Source organism: Pelophylax lessonae (assembly GCF_965119305.1).
Source record: "Pelophylax lessonae genome assembly, chromosome: 1".
Lineage (NCBI taxonomy): Eukaryota > Metazoa > Chordata > Amphibia > Anura > Ranidae > Pelophylax > Pelophylax lessonae.
In genome coordinates, this window is record NC_138768.1 from 755,049,667 (window position 1) to 755,066,445 (window position 16,779).

General features: G+C 49.9%; 1 protein-coding gene across 1 annotated transcript in view; it reads right to left on the reverse strand.

Moving 5' to 3' along the window:
• Positions 1-16,779, reverse strand: part of N4BP2 (NEDD4 binding protein 2) — a 337,469-nt gene that overhangs the window by 57,473 nt on the left and 263,217 nt on the right. Inside the window, exon 15 of the mRNA XM_082258615.1 lies at positions 15,308-15,490. Within this exon, the coding sequence (XP_082114741.1) occupies positions 15,308-15,490 (183 nt within the window). The remainder of the gene's footprint in view (positions 1-15,307; positions 15,491-16,779) is intronic.

The following is a 16,779-nucleotide window of genomic DNA, read 5'->3' on the forward strand; positions in this document are numbered from 1 at the left end:
AGACTCCGGATCTGATGAGAAAGATGAGGCTGAGGAAAGCGGGTGGCGCGTTTTGCTAGCCCATCACCTAAAAACCACCTCCACCCAGGACACAAAGGACTCCAGAACCGCCATCAGTGCATCAATGGATGGTTGCGACCCAGGGTGCCCCGCAGCCAATGAGAGGGGATCAGGTGCGGAAATGTGCTCCAAAGACTCCATGAGTCAATGGGGGACCCCACAAGAAAAGGTGTAAAAACACTGCTAAGGGACACCCCCACGCTCTGGCAGCATCACTAGTTCGCCAGTAACAGACCATCTATTCCATCCTCAGCAGAGAGGGAGAGGACCCCACCAGACTCACCACCCAACAGAAACAGGCAACTGCAGCCACCAGGATAATCTGAACTCCACATGCGGCAATCAGGAAGTGAAAAGATTCAGGGGTCCGCACCAGGGGATGAGGAGGGGCTCCCACCGCCAAAATCGCCATCCACAGGGCTCCACTGTCATGGCTGCTGCTATTTTCAAAGGCAAACCACTGCAAAATGGCCGCTGGACTACACAAACATGGCCACCGTGCATTGAGCACACAGGCTACAGCAAAATGGCGGCCCCATGCGGCACCAAGAGGCTCCCAGGGACCCAGGAGGGATCCCTAGGCCTCAGAATATGGGACAGGCAGGAAGGGTGGCCCCTGGCAGGAGCTCCCTCCAGGGAAAAGCCCCCACTCCCACAGCCAATTACCTGGTCACCAGAGGTGCCCCCATCGCCAGCACAGCACCCTGCCCCCACCCCAAGTGGTGGACCAGGCATCCCCAGAGCCCCAGCATCAGTAAAGGAGGAAGGGGGAGGATGGAGGGTGAAATGGCCCATAGGTACCACCATACCGATGAGGGGGGGTGCCTAAAGGGAAGGAAGGCAACTCAGGGGTCCGACCGTCCAATGGGGGGGCCCACGTCCACCCCAAAACCATCCAGGGGGAGAGGGGGGGACAGTCACTTATCAGGTGGGCACCGTTCGAAACATCGAAATCAGGGGGCTGTCGGCCAAAAGGAACACGGCGACTCAGGCCGAGACCCGGTTGTATGCGATCTCGCGAGGCGTTTAACTCGCAGGCCAGCCACCATCCAGTGGGGCTATGTTGCGGCCGACCTAGCGCGGAGCTGAGTTCTGCGCACGCTCGCTGGCCAGACTAGGCTGACCACTGGATCTAGATTATCCAGCCCGTCGCCCAGACCGACAGTTGATTGTAGATCTTACAGAAAAATATCAGGAGAAAAAAAATCTAAAAAGAAAACATTTGCCAGGACCAGAGATCCCAGCAAAGAATTAGGTCCTTACTCCTGACTAAACAGAAAAAACCTGTACCTATAGCAGAGAGAGTGAGTGAACCCCCTGGGACTGCCCATAGGCGTAGCCAGACTTTTTTTCAGTCTAGTGTCCTACTCTTGTAGGGGGCAGTATAACCTAATGGTTAAGAAGATCAGCAGCTGTGTCCGTCAAAAAAACAAAAGAGAAAAAACTGAATTTTTGTAAAATCTTACCGTAAAATTCCTTTCTCTGAGTCCTCCGAAAGTCGCCGCCCCTCATAAGTCATCAATATTGGGTATTGACTTCCGCTCCGCAGGAGTAGCTAGGCATAAGACTTAGTTAAAAGAACAAAAGCATTTAGCATAGACACATCCATGGGGGCTGTCCCACTGGTCAATACCCCCCTGCAGTAATCCCTCCCAACTCAGTTTGGTAGAATAGCAGTAGGTGTACAAGAAAAAAACCCAAAAGAGGGGCGGGGGCGGCGACTGTCGGAGGACTCAAAGAAAGGAATTTTACGGTAAGATTTTACAAAAAATCAGTTTTCTCTTACGTCCTCCGACAGTCGCCGCCCCTCATAAGTCATCACTATTGGGATGTCCCAAAGCAGTGTAAACATGAGGGGTGGGATACGCAACCGTGGAAAAGGCAACGCAGTACCCACATCAGAGAAAGGAACCTTACACACACAGTAAGAGAACCTTCTGGGCAACGGAAAAGGCTCAACAGGAGCAACAGCCAAGGGAAGCAAATACCCCAGGGTATAAACAACCCCAACAGCCAGGGACCCACAAAAAAAAAAAAAAAACAAGGGTCCCCTATGGCACTGCCGCACTGAGAACTTTGCGGCCAAAGGAAGCATCAGCTGATGCCAGAACATCCACCTTATAGAATTTGGAAAAGGTGTGCACCGACGACCAAGTCGCAGCCTTGCACACCTGGGCCACCGTGGACGGATACCGGTAGGCCCAGGACGTACTCAATGATCTGGTAGAATGCGCCTTAACAGGGAAGGGTGGAACCCGTTCCTTCAAGGCATAGGCCTGTTCAATTGTCTGTCTGATCCATTTCGCAATGGTCGCTGCAGACGCAGCCATGCCCTTCCGAGGTCCCTCAGGAAGGACAAAGAGGGAATCCGATTTCCGAAAGGATTCAGTGGACGACAGGTATACCCTGATCGCCCTGACAACATCCAAGGAATGCAATGCAACCTCCTTAGAAAGCTTAGGCTTCGCACAGAGCGAAGGCAAAACAATGTCCTCATTAAGGTGAAAATCAGAGACCACCTTAGGGAGAAAAGACAAATGAGGTCGCAAGACCACCTTATCCTTGTGAACCAACAAATAAGGAGAGCGGCAAGACAATGCCGCCAACTCCGACACCCTACGAGCCGAAGTGATCGCCACTAGAAAGGCAACCTTTTTAGACAGCAGAGGTAACGATATCTCCCGGATGTTTTCAAAGGTAGAACGCCGTAACACGGATAGAACCAAGTTCAAGTCCCATGGAGGTAAAGGCTCCCTCCGGGGAGGAGCCAAATGTCGCACACCTTGAATAAGGGTGCGAATTAAGGAATGAGACGACACAGGGCGTTGAAAAAGAACAGCCAGTGCAGAAACCTGGCCCTTTATCGTGGCCAGCGCCAGCTGGTCCACACTAGGGATGATCGAACTTTTCAAAAGTTCGGTTCGACCAGAACACCCGAACTTCCCGAAAGTTCGGTTCGGATTTCAGAACCCCATTGAAATCAATGGGACCCGAACTTCTGGAATCAAAAAACACAATTTTTAAGCCCTAAAACCCAATAAATGCCCCTAAAAAGTGCCTAGGGTTCTGGGTCATGCCCCAGGGACTATTAATCACACAAAAAAAAGTTCTTAAAAATTGTCGTTTTTGATAGAGAGCCAATTATTGAAAAAATTAAAAAAAAAAAAAAAAAAAAAAAGAGATTTCTTTGGATTTAGTGTCTGGGGGGTCTAAAAGGTGTATCTGTGAAGTTTCAGCTCTGTAGCATGTCCAGAACCAGAATTACAGCATACCAAACCTTCAAAAATGACTTTTTTGCTTAACCGCACCTTTCTTTTGCTCCTAATCAACGGCTCAGCCAATGTGTATGATGGGGACATAATGCAGTGCACTGGGAACAAGATTAGATTTTTTTTTGGAAAAAGGTGCTGTCTCTTTAAATGTGCATATAATTAACGGGTGTATTTCCACAATGGGGCTATTATTACCAAATGTTTCAAGAAGTCCAAAGATGTATGTAATTGCACTTTATTTCATGTAAAATGGTGTTTGGTGCACTTTAACTTGAATTCTCACAAGAAACAGACATATATGCACGGATACATTGAGGGTTAGGGTTAGGGGTAGGGGCCACAATGTAGTGCACAGTGAACAAGATTAGAGATGTTTTGGATGAATACTGTTGTCTCTTGACTTTGAATAGAAGTAAAGGATGCTTAAAAATTGGGCATTTGGTGGTGCGGACGATGCCTTGACACCATATCCCTATGAAAGTGCTGGTAATGAAGGCAATAATTGCCTTTGTAAGGAAAAAAATTACAATGATATGCATCTGTGTGACAGGTGCGCAAAAATTGTTGTTTGGGTGTTGGCGGAGCCATACCACTGTAAGCCCAAAGAGCTGGTGTTGAAGAAGGCGTAAAAATTATGAAGGTGTGCACATGTGGAACAGGTGCGCAAACATGGTAGTTTTGGTGTTGGCGGAGCCTCCCCACCATAACCCCAAAGAGCTGGCTTTGAAGGAGGCCCAAAAATTGTAAAGGTGTGCACCTGTGGAACAGGTTCGCAAACATGATAGTTTTTGTTTAGCATAGCCTCCCCACCTTAACCCCAAAGAGCTGGTGTTGAAGGAGGCCCAAAAATTGTAAAGGTGTGCACCTGTGGAACAGGTGCGCAAACATTGTAGTTTTTGTTTTAGCATAGCCTCCCCACCTTAACCCCAAAGAGCTGGTGTTGAAGGAGGCCCAAAAATTGTAAAGGCGTGCACCTGTGGAACAGGTGCGCAAACATTGTAGTTTTTGTTTTAGCATAGCCTCCCCACCTTAACCCCAAAGAGCTGGTGTTGAAGGAGGCCCAAAAATTGTAAAGGCGTGCCCCTGTGGAACAGGTGCGCAAACATTGTAGTTTTTGTTTTAGCATAGCCTCCCCACCTTAACCCCAAAGAGCTGGTGTTGAAGGAGGCCCAAAAATTGTAAAGGTGTGCACCTGTGGAACAGGTGCGCAAACATTGTAGTTTTTGTTTTAGCATAGCCTCCCCACCTTAACCCCAAAGAGCTGGTGTTGAAGGAGGCCCAAAAATTGTAAAGGTGTGCACCTGTGGAACAGGTGCACAAACATTGTAGTTTTTGTTTTAGCATAGCCTCCCCACCTTAACCCCAAAGAGCTGGTGTTGAAGGAGGCCCAAAAATTGTAAAGGTGTGCACCTGTGGAACAGGTGCGCAAACATTGTAGTTTTTGTTTTAGCATAGCCTCCCCACCTTAACCCCAAAGAGCTGGTGTTGAAGGAGGCCCAAAAATTGTAAAGGCGTGCACCTGTGGAACAGGTGCGCAAACATTGTAGTTTTTGTTTTAGCATAGCCTCCCCACCTTAACCCCAAAGAGCTGGTGTTGAAGGAGGCCCAAAAATTGTAAAGGCGTGCCCCTGTGGAACAGGTGCGCAAACATTGTAGTTTTTGTTTTAGCATAGCCTCCCCACCTTAACCCCAAAGAGCTGGTGTTGAAGGAGGCCCAAAAATTGTAAAGGTGTGCACCTGTGGAACAGGTGCGCAAACATTGTAGTTTTTGTTTTAGCATAGCCTCCCCACCTTAACCCCAAAGAGCTGGTGTTGAAGGAGGCCCAAAAATTGTAAAGGCGTGCCCCTGTGGAACAGGTGCGCAAACATTGTAGTTTTTGTTTTAGCATAGCCTCCCCACCTTAACCCCAAAGAGCTGGTGTTGAAGGAGGCCCAAAAATTGTAAAGGTGTGCACCTGTGGAACAGGTGCGCAAACATTGTAGTTTTTGTTTAGCATAGCCTCCCCACCTTAACCCCAAACAGCTGGTGTTGCAGGAGGCCCAAAAATTGTAAAGGTGTGCACCTGTGGAACAGGTGCGCAAACATTGTAGTTTTTGTTATAACCAAAATGAGGTTCTGTGAACGTAAAGAGAATGAGAGAAGGGTTTGAGGGTGGCACTATGGTCCAGGCTTAAACTGAGGCTCAACTGCCACATCACAACGATAGCCTAGTCTACAAGGTCTGCATCAGGTGCATCAAAGCTTGATATCCACGACTGATTCATCTTAATGAATGTCAAACGGTCGACTGAGTCGGTGGAGAGTCTCGTTCGATGGTCTGTGACGAATCCTCCTGCTGCGCTGAATGCCCGTTCCGATAGGACACTGGAAGCAGGGCAGGCCAACAACTCCATGGCATACTGGGCCAGTTCTGGCCAGTGGTCTAATCTTAAGACCCAGTATGCCAGTGGATCGGATTCGTCACATGAAAAGCCCTCTGTGTCACTTTGTGCCCTCACGTAATCGTCCACCATGTGATGCAGACGCTGTCGATGCGATGTGGCAGCTGAGAGGCCTGGGCGGTGAGGACTAAAAAAAGACTGAAAGGCATCCGTCAACCGCACGCCTTCTCCAACGCTCCTCTCGTGACCACCAGTAGAATCCGTGGTAGGTTGTCCCCGCCCCTGCACCCTACGGGAGTCGGGGAACATGTTCACCAGATTCCTCTTGAGACTGTCCTCAAGGGATTTGATCCTGTGAACTCTCTGGGTGGATGGGAAAAGCTCCGAGACTTTACACTTGTACCGGGGGTCAAGTAGGGTGGCCAACCAATAGTGGTTAGTCTCTTTAATGGCCTTGATTCTGGGGTCCTTTCGCAGGCTCTGAAGCATGATGTTTCCCATGCGTCGCAAATTAGCGAAGGCCTGAGAAGCTGAATCCTCGGGGTCACTCATAACGACATTATCTTCAACGGGCTCCTCCTCCTCCCAGCCACGTACTACTCCAAAGTGTCCCGAGGGAGTCAAACTAGGCCTTGCAGATTGCCGCATGTCTTCCTCCTCCTCCTCCTCAAACCCTGCAAAAGTTCCCGCAGAATCGTCCTCCTCCTACTCTTCCACCCCTGGATCCTGCTCGGGCCTCTGGGAGCTAGGCATAATGGGGTCAGGATTCTCAGGATAAAGGGGGCCTTGAGAGGCAAGGAAGTCCTCCTCTTCCTCCTGCTGCTCTGCCTCCAGTGCCCTGTCCATAATGCCACGCAGAGTGTGCTCCAACAAAAACAGTACCGGTAGGGTGTCACTGATGCATGCGCTGTCCCGGCTGACCATCCTTGTGGCCTCCTCAAATGGAGAGAGGACAGCGCATGCATCCTTAATCAAAAGCCACTGCCGTGGTGAAAAGAAGCCCAGGCGCGCAGAGCCAGTGCTGGTGCCGTACTCGCATAGGTATTCATTGAGGGCCCTCTGCTGCGTGTACAGGCGCTGCAGCATAGCCAAGGTGGAGTTCCAGCGGGTGGGCATGTCACAGATGAGGCGGTGTACCGGCAGGTGAAACTCGCGCTGCACTTCGGCCAAACGTGCAGTGGCACTGTACGACCGCCTGAAGTGACTGCACACCCTTCTTGCCATCCTTAGCACATCCTGCATTCCTGGGTACGAGTTCAAAAACCGCTGTACCACGAGATTCATGACATGCGCCAGGCATGGCACATGGGTTAACTTTCCCTGACGAAGGGCGGCCAGGAGGTTTGACCCATTATCAGTAACCACCATCCCTGGCTGCAGCTGGCGTGGTGTCAACCACCTCTGGGCCTGTGCCTGCAGAGCCCCAAGAATCTGAGGGGCAGTGTGCTGCCTGTCCCCTAGACACACAAGCTGCAGCACTGCGTGACACCTTTTGGCCTGAGACATAGAATAGCCCTTTAAACGTTTACGTGGTACCTCATCATATTCAAAGGACCATTCTGCAGAGGAGGGCATGGAGGAGGTAGAGGAGGAGGAGCAGGAGGGGGTAGAAGTGATCGATCTACCCGGATCAGCGACACCACCAGCTGTTTGCAGACGTGGGGGCAAAACTGGCTGCAGCACCGAGCCCTGGCTACAATCCCTTCCACTGGCAAGCAGTGTCACCCAGTGAGCAGTGACAGAAATGTACCGTCCCTGCCCATGTTTGCTTGACCAAGTGTCAGCCGTCAAGTGTATCTTACGGCTGACTGACTTGGCCAGGGACGACACTACATTGCCTTCCACATGTTGGTATAGGGATGGCAGGGCCTTACGGGAAAAGTAATGCCGACTTGGCACCTGCCACTGTGGAACTGCACATTTTGCGAAGTCACGGAAGGGAGCAGACTCTACCAGGTTAAATGGTAATAGTTGAAGAGCCAGTAGTTTAGCCAAACTACTGTTTAGACGCTGGGCATGTGGGTGGCGGGGAGTATACATTTTTTTTCGTTCCAGCATGTGTGGAATCGAAATTTGGCGTCTAGATGTTACAGCTGGTGGTGTGCTGGAGGTAGATGCGACACTGCCTGCTATATCATCATCCCTGCCAGTGGAGGCTGCCAACAGGTGACGAGTGACTATAGCAGGGCCAGGAACAGACTGATGTGCAGGTGGAGCAGATGGAGCATGAGGAGGAGCGCGAGGAGAACTAGGAGGCCGACTGACCGATCTTTGGCCCTTTTGTGGGTTCTTTAAATGCTCCTGCCAACGGGCCGAGTGGTGGGTTGTCAAATGCCTGTTTAGGCAGCTTGTACCCAGGTGGTTGACATTTTTGCCACGTTTTATACCCTTCTTACAAATCTTGCAGATCGCAACTGTTTTATCTGCATGGGATGTCTCAAAAAAGGCCCAGCAAGATGAGGTGTGTATAGTGGCCCGGGAGACAACAGGTGCGGCCTTAGATGGAGTAGGCCGTCTGCTCTCCCCTCTTGTTTGCTCTGCCTCCTCCTCAACCTCAGACCCAACATCTGATTCCATCAAAGACTGAGCATCAGGCCTGGCCTGGGAGACAACAGGTGCGGCCTTAGATGGAGCGGGCCGTCTGCTCTCCCCTCTTGCTTGCTCTGCCTCCTCCTCAACCTCAGACCCAACATCTGACTCCATCAAAGACTGAGCATCAGGCCTGGCCCGGGAGACAACAGGTGCGGCCTTAGATGGAGCGGGCCGTCTGCTCTCCCCTCTTGTTTGCTCTGCCTCCTCCTCAAACTCAGACCCAACATCTGACTCCATCAAAGACTGAGCATCAGGCCTGGCCCGGGAGACAACAGGTGCGGCCTTAGATGGAGCGGCCCGTCTGCTCTCCCCTCTTGTTTGCTCTGCCTCGTCCTCAAACTCAGACCCAACATCAGACTCCATAAAGGACTGAGCATCAGGCTGGAGTAGATGGCCGACACTGTGGTCAAACAGCTCAGCTGACTCCTCTGCCATGTCTGAAGTTGGGTCTAAGGGAGGACATGAGGTGGACATGGACTCATCTGTATTTGTTCTGACAACTGCAGAAGACTGACCACTTTTCTCTGCCTGGGTCACTGTAGTTGCAGATGATGCCGATGATGAGGGTTTGGTCATATAGTCCACCACCTCCTGTACATACTGTGGACGTATAGCTTGGCCACTGCCGGAGAACAATCCAAATGGTGGCCTGGCTGAGGACTGACCACCACGTCCACCCCGGCCTCTAGACACCCTAGAAGCTGTGCCCCTTTCCGCAGCAGGGCCACGTATGCCTTTTCTTGGTCTACCAGGCATATTTCTCACTAATGCGTTGGCAACTGTGTGTGGTGAAAAACGCACACTGCTATGCGACCCACAGTTGTCGCTGGATACAGCACAGCAGATGTGTCACGCACAGTAGCAAAGCCTTTTGCACAGTGGACCTAACGCTTTGAACAACAGGCGTTAGGTTGTCACTGATGCGTTGGCAACTGTGTGCGGTGAAAAACGCACACTGCTATGCGACCCACAGTTGTCGCTGGATACAGCACAGCAGATGTGTCACGCACAGTTGCAAAGGCTTTTGCACAGTGGACCTAACGCTTTGAACAACAGGCGTTAGGTTGTCACTGATGCGTTGGCAACTGTGTGCAGTGAAAAACGCACACTGCTATGCGACCCACAGTTGTCGCTGGATACAGCACAGCAGTTGCGTGTCACGCACAGTAGCAAAGCCTTTTGCACAGTGGACCTAACGCTTTGAACAACAGGCGTTAGGTTGTCACTGATGCGTTGGCAACTGTGTGCGGTGAAAAACGCACACTGCTATGCGACCCACAGTTGTCGCTGGATACAGCACAGCAGATGTGTCACGCACAGTTGCAAAGGCTTTTGCACAGTGGACCTAACGCTTTGAACAACAGGCGTTAGGTTGTCACTGATGCGTTGGCAACTGTGTGCAGTGAAAAACGCACACTGCTATGCGACCCACAGTTGTCGCTGGATACAGCACAGCAGTTGCGTGTCACGCACAGTAGCAAAGCCTTTTGCACAGTGGACCTAACGCTTTGAACAACAGGCGTTAGGTTGTCACTGATGCGTTGGCAACTGTGTGCAGTGAAAAACGCACACTGCTATGCGACCCACAGTTGTCGCTGGATACAGCACAGCAGTTGCGTGTCACGCACAGTTGCAAAGGCTTTTGTACAGTGCACCTAACGCTTTGAACAACAGGCGTTAAGTTGTCACTGGATTTTGCTGCCTAGCAAGCACGTATACCTGCTGTGATACAGCAGCACTGTGCCACGTGCTCACTAAACAGAACCCTCACACTTTCCCTACAGAAACTCAATTTTCAAATCTAACTAATGTAGTACAAAGTTCCCTAACTACACTAGATATCCCTTTCCACTAAATAGAAAGCTCCATACAGCAGAAGACTGACACTGTCCCTTAAGTTTTTTTTTTTTTTTTGTAACTCTAAGAACCAGCACAATCGCTGTATCTATCTACACTGGCTGTAAGCTAAATACAATTCTGCTATATGGAGCTTTAGAACCACTCGATATATAGGAAATGTAGTGTAGCAAGCAGGAGTCAGACAGAACTGCTTCAACTCTCTTCAACAGGATCTGGATAACTGTGCTAGGGGTTAGGCGGGGCCATCTTATATAGTGTGGGGCGTATTCACTCCTGATTGGCCTCTGGTCCCCGTAGTCACTCCAATCACGTTCCTAGGAGACTCCTGCCCCCTCATTGGCTTTTGCAGACGTTTCTGGGCCAATCACGGGCTTTTAAAGCCCAGTTCCTGTCCCAGTGCATTTTGGGCGGTTCTGGTGGCCGAATACCGAACTTTTGCCGCAAAAAGTTCGGTATTCGGCCGAATATCGAACATCCAATGTTCGGGTCGAACCGATGGTCGACCCGAACCGTTCGATCATCCTTAGTCCACACCAGTCTGAAGGAAAGCCAACACAGAGTATGAGCGAGGAGAAAACCTCCTGGACTCACACCAGGCAAAATAGGCTTTCCAGGTGCGGTAATACATTTACCAGACGAGGCTTTCCTAGCCTTGATTAAAGTAGGAATGACCTCCGGGGAGAGACCCCTGTCTCTCAGGACCTGGCTTTCAACAGCCAGGCCGTTAAAGCCAGCGACTGTAAAGCAGGATGGAAGATCGGTCCCTGAGACAGTAGATCTTCCCGCATTGGCAGCCGCCAAGGAGGCTCGACCGCCAGGTGAACAACGTCGGTGTACCAGGACCGACGGTTCCGAGGCTAGCCTGCGAAGGAACCTGGATAACAACTTAATTGGAGGAAAGGCATACATCAGACGATACTGATGCCAAGGGGCCACCAGCGCATCCGAGACGTCCGCCCGAGGATCGCTCGTTCTTGCCACAAACCTTTCCACCTTGTGACTTAGCCAAGACGCGAACAGGTCCACGTCTGGGGATCCCCACTTCGCACACAGCATTTGGAAGACCTCCGGGTGTAGAGACCATTCCCCCTGGTCCAGGGTCTGGCGGCTCAGATAGTCGGCCTGCCAATTCTCCACACCCAGAATGTGAACTGCCGAAATCGCCGGGACATGAGTCTTGGCCCAGGACAGAATGTCGGTCACCTCCCGGGCCGACCTGGCACTCCTGGTACCCCCTTGGTGGTTGATGTAAGCCACCGCGGTAGCATTGTCCGTCTGTACCCGAACAGGACGTCCCCGAAGTCGCTCCGACCATTGGAAGAGACAGAGTTTGATCTCTCTCAATTCCAATACGTTGATCGGAAGGGAGGATTCCTCCTCCGACCAAATGCCCTGGGCAGAAAGGTTGCCCAGGACTCCACCCCAGCCCGAAAGGCTGGCCACCGTGGTAATCATCGTCCACAGCAACAGACGGAAGGATTTCCCTTCTGACACAGCCGGGGACTGAAGCCACCACAGAAGATCCATTCTGGTCTGGCGACTCAACGAGACCCTCAGATCCAAGGACTGAGGTAGTCTGTCCCACCTGGCCAGGATCTCCGCTTAGAGAGACCGAGTGTGAAACTGAGCAAATGGTATCGCCTCGAAGGCTGATACCATCAACCCCAGGCACCGCATACAGGTCCTGAGCGACAAGGACTGGTTGTCCCTGAGGGACCTGACCTCGTTTTGAAGGATCCGGAGCTTGTCCTCCGGCAGAAAAACCTTCGCTTGAGCAGAGTCCAGAACCATTCCTAGATAGGGAAGACGAACCGAAGGAGACAAAGTCGACTTCTGAACGTCGATGGTCCAACCGAACTCCTGTAGCGTCTGTACCGTAATTGACAGATCGCACGTCAGGCTCTGACTGGCACTCGATCTTAACAGGAGATCGTCCAGATATCCCAAGACCGCAATGCCCTGTGCCCTCAACAGGCCCAGAACAGGCGCCAGCACTTTGGTAAAGACCCTTGGAGCCGAAGTGAGACCGAAAGGTAACGCTACGAACTGATAATGGTCCTCCGCAATGGCGAACCGAAGGTACCTCTGATGACCCTCGAAAATGGGGATGTGCAGATACGCATCCTTCAGGTCGATAGAGGCCAGGAATTCCCCTGGACTCAGGGAGGCCACCACTGAGCGGAGGGATTCCATGCAGAACTTCCAAACACGCACAAAGCGGTTCAGAGCTTTCAAGTCCAGGATAGGACGCACCTTGCCCTCCTTTCTGGGCACAGTGAACAGATTGGAGTAAAACCCCCGAAACCTGTCCCGATGAGGCATCGGGACAATTACCCCCTGGACCAAGAGGTCCTGCAACGCTTGATGCAGGTCCTGTAAACGCCCTGGGGTCAAATGAAGATTTGAGGGAAAGAATCTGTCCGCCGGCCGTGAAAGGAATTTGATCTTGTATCCTGATCGAATGATTTCCTCAAGGTAGGAGGAAACCGCGCAAACGACCCCCCACCCCTGAAACGGGTGAGGGCGTCCCTTCAGGCAGAGGCGGGCTTAGCCGCCGTGCCGGCATGGCCGGACTTTTGCTTACCCGCCCAGGGCTTCTTCTGGCCACCTTGGCCCTTGAAAGGTTTTCCCTTGAATTGTGACTTAAAAGCACGAAAGGACCCCTGAGTGGGTCTACAGGCGGAACCCCGCTTGCCGCGAAAGGACTTGTTCTTCGGATTTTGGGGCAGCAGAGTGCTCTTGCCCCCAGTGACTTCTTTCACCAAAGTATCCAAGGCCTCGCCAAAAAGGCGAGACCCAGCATAAGGAAAGTCAGCCCCCATTTTCCGTGACGTCTGGTCAGCCGACCAGCTCTTCAGCCAGATCAGTCGACGGTTAAGCACCGCGACACTAGACAGGCGTGCAGCCAAAGGGGCCTTATTTAAGGCCGCATCGCACAAAAACGTGACCCCTTGATGAATTTGGTCCACCATTTCCAGCGTAGCAGGCGGGGCAGAATCCGTCACAAGAGTGTGTCTAAGCACCTTAGTCCAGTCCGCCACCGCCTGAGCCACCATGACGGAAGCAAAAATAGGTTTTAGCATAGAGCCCGCCACCGTATAGGCATGGCGGGCAAGAGACTCCAACCTCCTGTCCATAGGGTTCCGGAACACCGGGGTATCCTCATTCACCGCGTGGATGGGAATCCACACTGGAGGGAATTTGCTGTCCTGAGAATCCATTGCAAAAATCAATAAGCAAAAGTACTGGCCCTTTAAAAGAGCTGCGGATAGCACAGCCCACCGCTATAAGCACTGTGTACACAGACCCCCCCAAGAGGGACAAAACTGAGCCAGAAAGGATAGAACAGAGAGATATGGAAGAGACAGTCTGCAGAGCCCCACAGAGTGTTACCACACCGATCGCCGCTCCAGAGGAAAAGGAAGTGAGGTCACCAGAAACTGAACTATATGCTGCAAGGCCCAGGGAAAATGGCTGCCCATAGGAATGAATGGAAGGCTTCGGCAAGATGGCCGCCGACATGTGCTCGGAACGATCGTTCTGCCACGTGCCGGATGGCGCCAAAAACACTACATAGCAAGCTATAGTAAAAGCCCACAGTGAAGCCAGACATGCTGCCCACATCCAAAATGGCGGAATGCGCGGTTTTTAGCCGCAGCGGCCGCCTCACACACAGTCTGCACCTCCCAAACACTAAAAAGCGACACAGGAGAGGGGCCCCCACACCACACAGCCAGCAGTGTATTAAAGAAGACCCCCGCAGGGATCGCATCAGGGAGCCCCACAAACGCACAGACATGAGGGGACACACAGCAACACAGGACTGCCACCCCAGACAGAGGTCCCCACACAGAAAGTACTTACCTGTACCGGATGGCGTGGGTTGCCTCTATGAACGGAAAGCCTCTGTCCTCAGATAACAGGGAATGCCGTCAGCCAAAAACGCAGGACACCGCAGCACAGAGCCGCATATGCATCCAGTGAGGTAGCCACCTCACAGGCTGCATCCCTGCTGCGAGCAGGGATGGGTCATTCATAGTGCCAGGGCGAACCATAGCCGAACGCTCGATGGCGGGCTGGGGATCCATCTGACCCTCTGCCCTGGAGAGCCAGGGCGGCCAGTCCGATTCTCAGCTCCGCTTGATCCATCTTCATCCAAAGATCCAACTAAACTAAAGCTGACAAAATAAACAGCTAGTAAAGCAAAGAAAAAACTGACACTTTGCAAATAAAAATCAAAGAAAAGATTAGAAAGGCTGAGACTGTAGCCCCAGCACAGGGAAGCCTGACTACTCCTGACGCTAGGCAGAGACAAACTGAGTTGGGAGGGATTATAGCAGGGGGGTATTGACCAGTGGGACAGCCCCCATAGGTGTGTCTATGCTAAATGCTTTTGTTCTTTAAACTAAGTCTTATGCCTAGTCAATACCCAATAGTGATGACTTATGAGGGGCGGTGACTGTCGGAGGACGTAAGAGAAATTGTTTTTTATTATTAATTATTGCTTTAGTGCTGACCTTAACAAGAGAAAAAAATTAAATAGGTTAAGAAGTCCCCTCCCAGTCTAAATTTGCCAGTTTCACCATTTATTATGGGGGCACGTTTTCCTTTGGGGGCTAGAAATTTTAATTTATCAATTTGTTATGTAAAGCCCGCCTTACATGGATCGAAATCCCTAAATTTATATTCAAATATGGGCAGGGAGGTTGTAAAGATGTCAATCTACCGATCAACTTATGTACAACCATCCTGATTCCTGTCTGATTGTCCCTGCTTGATTAGTGCTGGAGGCTATAGCCTGCAACACTGATCAGTGTACTCTGATGGCGGGGAAGGATAGAATAGCTCATCGGGGAGGATTCCCCCATCCACCTTGAGTGCGTGGATGGGGAAATTCGGTCCATTTTTTTGTTTAACCCACTGGTTGAACAAAAAAAAAAAAACTGACTCATTTATGGGCTACCTTAGAGAGAGGAAGGCTGTAGCACCACGAACAGTCACCCAAATTTTGATATTTGCAATAAACCAGGAGATCTGTGTGTAGTCCGAAATGAGACCTAAATTACCTTCTTTGCCATTTAACTGAATCCTCTTCTCTTTTTGCCATTTAACTGAATTCTCTTATCTTTAACAAAACTAACCTGTTGAGCATAAAAAGCTGCAACTTGTTTCATTCCCCGGTTGTGAGCTTCGGCTGCTTTCCTGTAGCTTTCCTGCTGCTTCCGATGATACAGAAGGGCCTCAGCCCTGAAGTCATCATATTCTGGGCATTCTAAATCCTGGAAATAGCGATCATCGAGATCCTCTTTATCTGCTTTTGCTCTCTTTATGATAGGGGTAAACAAGTCAATAGTGTTATTATGACAGATAATAAAGTTACAAAAAAATACACAAAAAAACAAAAAAAACACATTGTTATAAAAGACCACAACATATGAAACATGCCATTATTCCAACTACATGGACCAACCCTTCAACAGTATTTTAAAGAATAACCATTTTCATTTAACCACATAGACAAGCCTGCTTATGAAAGAAATGGATTAGCTGGAATGGGTTTTCCTCACTGATCATTACTGGTGCCCCCAGACAGGCCCAGTGCCCACAGTGCTCCCTCTACCCCCTCGATAATCAGACTGCCCAATACGATTCTGTATGTTTTACAACAATCATTTTGCAACTGGATTATGTGTACACAGCCGACTGCCATCTGGTGTCTAAAGATAACTGTACTCAAGCTTTGTGCTTAAAGTGAATGTAAATCCTTTTTTTTTTTTTTAAATTAAAATAAAAAGATGTGCTTTACTTATCTGCTCTGTGCAATGTATTATACAGAGCGGCCAGATCCTCCTCCTGAGGTCCCCCTGTCGCCGCTCTACTCTCCAGTGTGTCCCCCCATAGCAAGTTTTGCACAGAATCCATTAGGGTATAAAAAAACCTTTGGGAACCACTTTATTTATATATACACACATGTGTATATATATATATATATATATATATATATACATATACACACACATACACACAAACACACACATACACACACAATTTATTTTCCTACTGCTAAAGACAATTTATTTTATTGTTTTCCCCCCTATTTTGCATACATGATTGCACAATTTTTGTGGTATGTGCGCATGATAACATTTTTGGGCTATTTTTTTTTTTCTTAATGAAATTAGATAAATGGGTCAAATTAAACATAGATAACCAATGACTTGATCTGTGGTATGACATTTTTAGTTACGTACATTTCATGTCTTGAAACGTTTGCTTTCTAAAATAACCCTGTTCAAGTTCTTTTATTCCACAGTATTTTTGTTTATTTCTTGGGTGAAATTCAGGACAGAAAAAATTACAAAAATTCCTGCCAAGGTACAAATACTGTTCTCTCCAAAACTTCCACAAATCTCAAAATCCATTTATGTAAAAAAATGCTAGTTGTTTTTGCACTACACTAAGGAATTTAATCTGTGCACACTTTGTCCAATCAAGGGCAGCTAGGCCCCTTTTACACAATCGTGTCCGCCTGTCAGTTTTTCAGGTGGATCCATTTAGACCCTCCAGTCTCCTATATGGAGCAGCAGGAGTCAATGAACACAAGTCTATTGAG